General features: G+C 41.8%; 1 protein-coding gene across 1 annotated transcript; it reads right to left on the reverse strand.

Moving 5' to 3' along the window:
- Nucleotides 1-878: 878 nt before the first annotated feature.
- Nucleotides 879-8511, reverse strand: LOC101862439 (ran-specific GTPase-activating protein; the record flags this gene model as incomplete). Its single annotated transcript, XM_013086920.2, is given in 5 exon segments — nt 879-959; nt 1465-1593; nt 3142-3299; nt 4312-4421; nt 8397-8511. Coding segments are annotated over 5 exon segments (493 nt in total), but the record flags the coding sequence as incomplete, so codon positions are not given.
- Nucleotides 8512-11055: the final 2544 nt, after the last annotated feature.

Here is an 11055-nt window from a genome sequence, read left to right on the forward strand (position 1 = left end):
CCTACTAGACAGGAACACTCTCTGAGGGAGTCAACACCCTACTAGACTGGAACACTCTCTGAGGGAGCTACAAGTTGACTAGTACAACACCCTACTAGACAGGAACACTCTCTGAGCGGGCTACAAGTGGACTAGTACAACACCCTACTAGACAGGAACACTCTCTGAGGGAGCTACAAGTGGACTCAACACCCTACTAGACAGGAACACTCTCTGAGGGACTCAACACCCTACTAGACAGGAACACTCTCTGAGGGGGCTACAAGTTGACTAGTACAACACCCTACTAGACAGGAACACTCTCTGAGGGAGTCAACACCCTACTAGACAGGAACACTCTCTGAGGGAGTCAACACCCTACTAGACAGGAACACTCTCTGAGGGGGCTACAAGTGGACTAGTACAACACCCTACTAGACAGGAACACTCTCTGAGGGGGCTACAAGTTGACTAACAAAAAAAGAAGAAGCCTGTCAGCAGGCCAGCACACTAGTCCCATCCCCAGCCCACTCACCATTTCATAGTGGACCAATCAACATTTTACAAATGAAAAGAAACAATTCTTGAATTCAACTTAAGTAAAAGTTTTCATAAAAATTTTACATTTTCACATTAAGTAAAAAGAAAAAAATAACATAAACAGAGTAACAGCAACTGAAATATAACCCCAGGGAGCGGCACAATGAACAATGAGTGAGTCCATCCATCCACGTGTACCCAGCACATCCTTTTAGTATCCCAACCACTCACGTAGTAGGGTCTTCAGTTTCAACAATGTTTAACAAAAACAAAAAGAATCAAATCAAAACATACAACATCTGCCCCCTCAACAACAAAGACAACAAACATAACACAAGGACAACGTGAACAATACGTACTCTCCATGATTTCTCTTGTCTTCAACATCTTCCTCATTTCCTCGGCCGATTCGTCAAAAGCAGCCTTAAATTTCTGAGCATCTGAAAACAAAAAGCGCTGAAATGAAATTCACGTTATGCAGCAAAAAAGTCAGGTTTGAATAAGATAGAGAAAGACCGCTTTATCCCAGTTATACCAGTGGGGTAACTAATGGCATGTTAGGCAAAATGGAGAGATAAGGTCACATCTTACAAGTTGCCGAAGAAAACACAACACCACATATAAAAACAACTGCATGAACACATTATCGTTACTCCCAAAAACAAAACACTGTTTCCTCTCTCACAACTAAACAGGGCCCACTGTTTCCTCCACACCTCAAAAACAGAATATCTACATATTATTCAACAAACCTGCTGGGAAATGACAACTTCTCTACATATTATTCAACAAACCTGCTGGGAAATGACAACTTCTCTACATATTATTCAACAAACCTGCTGGGAAATGACAACTTCTCATTTTGATTATTTTGACGAGCGCCTGATTTCACCACGCTGCCACAGATTTTTTTAAAAATTATACAAAATGTGGAAGATAACTTACTTTCAGCATTGGCAAATCTGATGGCCAGGACCTCTTCCTTGGCCTCTTCATCAGCAAAGTCGGCCGTGGTCGACCACACCCAGGCTCGCTCACTCCCACAGTTGGGCTTCAGCTCCATGGACGGGTAGACTGAAACAGGGGAGGCAATGGTTACTGTAACTTTCACAATACACATGGAAACAACGCTAATATCACACTATATACTTTAAATAAGAGGTTTTTAAAAAGTTTTAGTAGAGGTATTACGGTGCTCGCAACTGCATAAGGCATATGAGCGCCAGAAGATTAGAGGTGTTACAAGAGAGTAACAAACACAAAAAAGAAGGAGGGGAGATAATGACGATAGATGTTTGATAGGAAGAAGAAACAAACCACACCAGAGCACCAGCCAACCACCCACACTCTATAGTTTAAGAGTTTTACAAAAACCACAACACAGTTCGGTCACTATATATCAGTGTCCAACCACCCACACTCTATAGTTTAAGAGTTTTACAAAAACCACAACACAGTTCGGTCACTATATATCAGTGTCCAACCACCCAGACTCTATAGTTTAAGAGTGTTACAGAAAACACAACACAGTTCGGTCACTATATATCGGTGTCCAACCACCCAGACTCTATAGTTTAAGAGTGTTACAGAAAACACAACACAGTTCGGTCACTATATATCGGTGTCCAACCACCCACACTCTACAGTTTAAGAGTGTTACAGAAACCACAACACAGTTCGGTCACTATATATCTGTGTCCAACATTCCAGGTGTTCCATGCACCACTAATCCTGAGTTCTCTACCAACAACAGGACGCTACACTCATGTACACATGCCATGTGGCACCACTGTCATCACAATTGCTGTAATCTTTCTTTTTTTTTGTATTTGAGAAAACTTCACAGTACATACCAGTAGTCAACCTTATGACTTCAACAAAACTAGAGAATGTCTCAACTCAGTTTTAGTAAGAGTTTTTGGGGGGTTTTTTTATAGTAGAGGGTTTATTATTATTTATTATAGTAGAGGGTTTTACGGCGTTCGCAACTGCATAGGGGTGGGTGTCAACAGAGAAGTCTTTACAGGGAATCAGACTTAAGACTGCTCACCTCTCTAGCTTCAACAGCACAAGGTCTGCTTCAACTATCAAGGCACCCCAAAATAGCAGGTCACAAGAGAGTGACAAACATACAACAGAAGTAGAGGAAAATGACAATAGTAAGGATTCGGAAAGAAAAAGCAGCAGTTCCCTGTTGTAGATCAGGCACAGTTATGATCGTGACATGAATCAGCCCATTTACAATTCTACTGTGCTTGAACGAGAAATGTCCCCCCTTTGTGCAGTAGCAACACAATAAGGTCATATAAGTGTCGAAGAATAGATAATGTGTTACAAGAGAGTAACGAACACAAAAAAGAAAGAGGTGAGATAAGGACGACAGATGTCTCAACTCAATAACTGGACCCTTTGTAGACCAAACAAATCCCTGCTACATCGACCACACAAATAATTAAGACGCTATTTTTTATTATTATTATGGCCATGAGGAGTAAAATACATAGCCCTGAGTGGTGACAGAAAACACCTGGGACCTAGGTGGGGGGGGGGGCATAACAAGAAAGGAAAAAAACCACATAAACCACCACAGGACAATCAGGTAAAAAAAAAAAGCCGACTCACTGTAATGATTGGCACAGATTTTGAGCGTCTTGTCTCTGCGCATGAGCACTCTCCGCAGGCCCGTCTGTTTGTGTTTGAGAATCTTGCACTCTCCAGTCCCCCTCTCCTTCCACTCTTTGGGGTCAGCTTCGTGGTCATACCGAAAAAGTTTGGCTCGACTGTAGACAATATGGGAAAAAAATATTAGCATTTTTTAGTTTTAGTAAGAGTTTTACGGCACTTGCAACACAATAAGGTCATATAAGTGCTGAAGATTAGAGGTGTTACAAGGGAGTAACAAACACAAAAAAGGTTGAGAGATAAAGACGATAAATGTTTGATAGAAAAGAAGGAGCAAACCACACCAGAGCACCCACCAACCGCTAACTCAATATTAGCATAATTACCAACAAGCAAACAAAATGAGAAAAAGGGTCCACATACAAAATCACCCAGCATTTACCCACAAAATGAAGGTAGAGGAAAACTACATTGATAATTGGATGTAATCGTGACAGCCGACAATTACTACAACTCAAAAAAAACTGTCAAGAACAACAGCCCACATCAAAACCTCACAGACACAAGCTGTCAATTCACAAAGTAACAGGAAACTCACTCTAAGGTATCGAACAAGCGTTCCCCCTCCCTTATTATTTTCAGTTTTTTTGCGCAACCCCTGCTCTTTATTCCATACCCCCCCCCTCCGAACCCCCGTTCATTATTTTCCAGCTTGCCACGACCGACCATCATGTGAAACATTATACCTAGAATCTAGATATCTGAATGAAACTTCTTTTATTGCAAATGTCAAATGACCCTGAGTACTAGCACCGGTACCGGGTCGGCCACCTCAATTTTCCCGTGCACTTTAAACACTTTTGTGCATTGGTTTATAGGTTTCATGAAACTGCTTTGTTCCTAAATGGGAAAAGTTGTCACAGTAACCTTACCAAAATCACTAAAATTTCATGATCACTTGTTCTTTCATTCACTGAAGGAGAAATAAAACAGATTTGTTCATACTAGTACAGGGGTATGATGTTGAATTTGTCCCCCCTCCCCGTTTATTAATTTTGGACAACTTGTTCCCCCCCCCCCCCTGTTTCGATACCTTAGAGTAGAACAGATATCAAAACCACAGAGGGAAGCGACAACCACACAGGAATGGGGACGTGAGGAGATTCTCACAGGCAAACCACGACGTCCTCGTCCTCCTCCATGGTCTTTGCCTCCACCAGAGACAACTTGACGATGGGCTCAAAGTGGACGTCTGGAGACTCAGGGGCAACCTCGGTTTCCTGTTGGAGCAAAACCAACATCACTCATTACTGTCGTGTCAAATCAAGACTCATATACTGTTGTGTCAAATCAAGATTCATACTGTCGTGTCGAATCAAGACTCGTATACTGTTGTGTCAAATCAAGACCTGCGCTATTGTGTCAAATCAAGCATGTACTGCACGAGATGTTTTCAATCATTTCTTTTCAAAGGCAAAGGACAGGAAGTTTGCTAGGGAAAAAAAGTTTAACCCCCCCCACCCCCCATTTCCGGTACACCACAATTGGATATTTTGTAAAGGTTTGAAATCTTTTAAAAAACTAATTGATCTGAGGGTGTGGTTTCAGTGACTTTCATTTTACCGTTACATGTATTCTACAGCCAAAAATACAGCGATTTCAACCCTTAAAACAAGTGCATCTGAAAGTGGGAGTGAAAGTAAAGATTTACCAAACCCGTCTAAAAATAGAAATTCATGATGATAAAACCTTGAGCTCAGGGCAATTAAGTTTTCTCATCTGCTTTACCATACTTTGTGCAGTTAGATTGAAGCAAGGGGCTGGTGTATGGTCTTAAAGTCAAGACAATAAAATATCAACAGATAGTACAAACTTCATGCACACTTACAGGGAATATATATAACTTCATATCATGTCAGGTCTGGTAAGCTCTGCGCTGCCCAGCAGGTCAAGCAAGGGTTATTATGCATACTTTGATTAGTCATTATATTATATAACTATTTAAGTACAGTAGATCTTGGCCTAATCACTTTCTCCTCGTCACATGCCTTGGTTCAACAGCTGACACATTCAATCATTCTTTCACTTTACTTCCACCAGCCACAGCGCTAATGGCTGATGATGACTGGTAGGACTGTTTCAGTTTCAGCTTCAATCCAGAGGTGAATAGGAGGCCTCTATAGCCCTATAATCCAGCATTGTGACAAGAAACAACGTCTCATAGTCAACATCCATGGTGCAGCCACTGCTGGTTATCTCTGGCACCCACGACATGACAATGCACACCACACCACTCAGACCTGCACACACACATGATATATTTTTTCCCCCAAAGCGAACCTCTATAACTCTAACACGGGAGGAGTTCTGCGGAGGTATGTCGCCTGATAAGCCTATTTCGACACCTCGCCTTCGTTCCGGTCGCGTGTCAGTACGGCCCCTGGCCCAGCGCACGCGCGTTGAGCATTCTCTCCGTTTCAATTGGGTCCCGTGTCGGACCCGCATTCACGCAGCTCAAGTGTGTGTGCCTCAATGATACTCAATCTGCTTCAGTTTGTACGCAGCTCAAGTGTGTGTGCCTCAATGATACTCAATCTGCTTCAGTTTGTACGCAGCTCAAGTGTGTGTGCCTCAATGATACTCAATCTGCTTCAGTTTGTACGCAGCTCAAGTGTGTGTGCCTCAATGATACTCAATCTGCTTCAGTTTGTACGCAGCTCAAGTGTGTGTGCCTCAATGATACTCAATCTGCTTCAGTTTGTGTGCAGCTCAAGTGTGTGTGCCTCAATGATACTCAATCTGCTTCAGTTTGTGTGCGTTAGGCCTACAAAATCTTTCAAATGAGCTTGATGAGAGAGAGAGAGAGAGAGAGAGAGAGAGAGAGAGAGAGAGAGAGAGAGAGAGAGAGAGAGAGAGAGAGAGAGAGAGAGAGAGAGAGAGAGAGAGAGAGAGAGAGAGAGAGAGAGAGAGGAGAGAGACAGAGAGAGAGAAGAGAGACACAGAGAAATAGAGAGGGTGACTGCTCCATTGAAATTATGACGTTCTTTTCTCAGTGCTTCCACCAGCTGAAGCTGAAAAGTAAGGAAAATTCTGCCGGGGGTTCAGGGGAAATGGAAATTTACTGCTTTTAGAGGGTTGAAAATGGCATTTGGGAGCCTGTTTGAAGAGATTGCCTAGACTAGAGCCCATAACATTTGTTTTTTCACCAACATTTTGTCTTGTTTGATTTCTTCACCAACATATCTTTCCATTGCTGGCAATGTTTAAAAGCAGGTTCCCCTTTCATTGCAACTATAACTATAATTCAGTTAATTAATTTGACGTCCACCATTGATAGCAGGCAAACCTGGGAATAATAAATAGATGTACCATCACAATACAGTTGCGCAGCGTATACCCACATTTTTTCTCAATTTTCACGTCTGAATGTCGCCTGTCACAACCTCAGAACACCACTGCGAATTATTTTTTATTTTACCTACGGTTGGATCGGGCCGATCGCCTGAAACTGAAAACAAACACGTTTGTTTTTGAGGCGACCGAGTCGGGCTATCGGCGCGAACGGCCGATCCCATCCGTAGTCTCGAAGTGGGCACCCGCAACCCAGCATATTATTATTATAATTTCTTTCATCGCTGCCCTTATTGCGTTCACGTGCCGTAGAATCTTCGCATTGATAATTTCTCTAGATCTAGATAAATTTGCTAAAAAAGTTTCTTTCTGACAGTAATTTTTTTGTCTAAGATCACAAGTCATTTTACTTGATCAACGCGCAGAATTTCCAACCGCGGCAACAATCCGAAGATAGACAGAAGGAATGAGTGAATGACAGAAAGGAAGAAATTTGCACAAAAGGTTCGCCAGATTTTGATCCATCTGCAGGTAAAAAATGTACTGCCGACCAACACGCGATGAATTCAAGGGACATAGCGGTGTAATGGCCGATTGCAGAAAAGCGCAATCTGGCAGGTTTCAATAACTTTAACTTGTTGCCGAATTACCGTAAATATCCGTAACTGCAAGACGATAGGAAGGCGAGTACGGAATTTCGGCATTCCTGCGCTGTCGCAGTTTTTTTTTTTACGGAGGGAGTTGATGATGAAGGAGGAACAAGTACGGAACTGGCAGAAAGTACGGATTTCCGTAAAAATACGGAAGAGTGGAAGCACTGTTTTCTTCAAATTGTGATTTCTCCAACTCCAAAAACGGAAGAAAAATGATCATTCATCAAAAAGACATCCCCAATCTTCATTTAGATTAGATCTAATCTAGACCTAGATCTAGATTCTAGGCTAACCTCGAAATTAGATCAATGATTTATGTCTGTCTGTCTAGACTCTAGATCTAGAATCTAGAAGAACCTAGATCTGGGTCTACCCTGAGCCAAGAGGGCGCTGAAACTTTCCGAAATCACAAAAAAGTTCCCGGAAGGACTTCCATAACGAGCGACCACCCCAAAAAACAATAAAGAAGAGGCCTAACCCAAACCCTACCCCTCAATTTTACTCTGTCTCATCATACATACTCACTCAAGAGTAAAAGTGGTCGCTCGTTATGGAAGTCCTCTCGAGTTCCCCTACCGGGTCTGTATACTACTTTGTGACTTTGTTCCCGGTTACCGGGTCTGTATACACTCCCCTTTATAAATAGAAAGCTATTATAAATGATAGATCTAGATTCGTTATTTTCATCATCGAATAACACACTCCCACGGTATTCATGGCGAAAACACGTTTCAAGGTGAGCTCGCTGTACGCGCTGAGTGACCCCGGCGGCCTGCCCGGAATGACGGACGTAACCGCTTGCTGATAAGATTTGCCTCTCAACACAGACGCAGGACAAAAGTTAACAGTACAGACAGTGGGCCAACAACTCCCCACCCCCCCCCCCCCTCAAACTCAAACCCATCATTGCCATCATCATGATCACCACTGATTGCAAGAAGTGTATCACCTTTATTTTCATCTTAACTTAACCCTACGCTTAACCTTCCAAGGCAAGGCGGAGATCATGACTTGTTTTTCCTTCAAATATGAGATACGGAGATAGATCTAGCCAGACCAACATTATACAATGGGATTCTGTGCAAATGAGTCTGGATATTGAGTAGTCATTGTTCCAGGAAAGGTGATTTCAGTGCACAATAACAACACTGATTCTTCAGGTGGAAACCAGAGAAACAGGGGATATACAAGGTAAATAACGACAGGATATTAAGTATTAAGACAAATGACAATAAACAAAAAGTTATTTACCTTCTCATCACCCATTATTGATGTTGATTGTTTCCGATTGCTGTGATAGCTTATTTCTTTCCCGCTATGAAGCCAGGCAAATTTTACGAACGTACTCGAATACAACGGTAAGCAAGTAGTCGTACAAAAATATCGACATACTGAGGTGAATTTAAACAATAAAAAAATAGCTTTCAAAACGGTAAATGCATTGAAAGCTATTTAGAAATGTATATGCTTCTATTCTAATGCCTTTTTAGGGGAAAAAACGAAGTGTACAAGGAGAAACCACAATTTTTATAAATAGTATCGACGTCTAATCATATAATATCGTTTTTTAAAGGAATGGAATAGCAGCTTGATCACACTTCCGGTCCTGAAAATGACAACCACGTAGATTTTTTTGATCGCCATATAAACCCCCCCAAAAAAAGTATCGCAATTTTATTTTGACCTCAATTTATTTATTCATTTATTTATTTATTTATTCATTTATTTATTTATTTATTTATTATTTATTTATTTATTTATTTATTTATCTATTTATCTATTTAAGTATTCATTTTAAAAAGGAGGAGGCATCCTTCCTTTTATAGCTTTTTGTTCATTTAGACGAAAGAAAAATCACGATATAAGAATAATCTGCTATTAATTGATGCAGAAATAGTATTTTCAAGAAAAGTGAAAAATCTGTCTTGGCATTTTGGTTCCAAATTTAACTTGTTAATTGTCGGCTGAGGTGAATCATCTGGTCAGTTGCATGTAGTATTTAGAAATAAGAAAAAATCAATAAAATACGTCATCTAATCAGCAGCCTACTAAGATATTGTTGTATTAGTATAATAGCTTATAATTAGGCCCTATAGTTTTATCAACCCTTCTATATGGCTGTGAATGCTGGACAATCACTAAAGACAGTGAGAATAAAATAGAAGCAACAGAAATTTGGTTTCTTAGGAGACTGCTAAGATTATCGTGGAAGGAAAAGAGATCAAATGAGGTAGGGCTTGATGAAGCCCACGTGGGACTCTCAATGTTAAAAACAATCAGGAAACGACAAATGCAGTTGTTGGGACTCCTGAATAGACATAAGGGTCTTGAACATCTAGCTCTCACTGGCAAAATTGAGGGCAAGCGAGGCAGGGCAGGGGTAGGCCCAGAACAACATACTTAATTAGGGAACCTAAACAAATGGGTAACAGGGAAAGATCAGGGAAACGTAGTTTTTTTTTTATTAGAGCATCAGAGCAAAGGAATGAATGGAAAACTATGATCGCCGATGTCTGTCGCAGATCTGGAACTGGATGATGATGATGAGTTTTATCAAGACTTGAATATCGTAACTTTTTAGTAATATCTTAGGGGAAAATGAACAAACTCCAAACTGCCCCAAAACAATGGTGCACGTTTAGTCTTACAGAAAAGACAGCAAGACTCTGCTGCACCTCTTTTATGGGCACGGTAGAGAAGGTCATTTTTACTAGGGCTGTACCCCGGTAGCAAACCCGCTCGTGCTCACAAGCCCCTAGTTCAAGTCACAAGCCTCAAATCAGTAGGTCAAATCATCAAATCAAATCACCAGCATGATAAGTTGAGTCTAGCGCAAACTGTAACCTCCTTTGTCTAGTCTAAACTTCAAGTCCACAGCAACTAGCAATCCGCGAAGCCACTCGTGTCAGGCCCCCTCATCATCCCCACCCTGCTTGCAATCCGCGAAGCCACTTACGTCAGAAAAAGAGAGAGGGGGAGAGTGAGAGATCTCGCCCACAGAGTCACTGCGCGGCGTGGCGCTGTAGTTTACTCGATTAATCGAGGCCTGCGCAAGCCGCAAGTCCCGTCCGCTGCAACAGGCCCCACAATTCACACAGTACTGATTTGCGCTAGGCTTACAGATTTGCCCCAGGACAAGCTCCAAACGTGACCTGCTGACTTGTACTGTCTCGATACACCGAGCGAGCGGCACGGGCTCGATGGCGTAGGACCGTCTTGATGGCGACAAGATAGTCCGATGTGTTTAAACAGCAAGACAGTACTGTGCGCTGTGTGAACTTTGAACCGTGGAGGAAGGGAGAGGCTGGGCTTGTTTTGGTGCAAGGCGTAGAGAGCTGAAGTTATTTTTAACTTCCCGCCGTTGATCAGCTAAGCGAATGGATAAGTGAGAGGGAGCGTGGTATTGTAGTAACAGAGACCTAGGTTTCTGGTAGTAATAAGAATAAGTTGACTTAGATTACCCTAGAATGGAGAACTCCAGGGGTCGTTGTGACTGGCTTTTGTATCGTATGTATGTAACCTATTTTGTAGATGTGTTACACTCACAGTGACATAATACAGAACATTTAGGAGACGGGCTAGGCCTACTTCAACCCAATGTCAGGGCCAACCTGGGCTGAGAGGGAACAACGCCCCAGCAGAAAGACGGAGGTTCTCAGTAAAAATTTCTCCCCATACGGGAATCGAACTGAGGTCTTTTGCGTGCGACGATGAAGCGCTTGGCTCGTGCACATTAAAAATAAACAGGCCTTAATATCATAAGAATAGCCGATCCAATATTAATTTTTAAGTACATTGAATAGAGCTTTTTGTTTTTTACAACCGAACTATGAAAAAAAACTCAACCGATCTTGCACTTTTGGTGCAAGCCTCTCAGCGCAAATAACCAGAGAATCTATAATATGTACTG

This window comes from Aplysia californica, unplaced genomic scaffold (assembly GCF_000002075.1).
Source record: "Aplysia californica isolate F4 #8 unplaced genomic scaffold, AplCal3.0 scaffold00521, whole genome shotgun sequence".
Lineage (NCBI taxonomy): Eukaryota > Metazoa > Mollusca > Gastropoda > Aplysiida > Aplysiidae > Aplysia > Aplysia californica.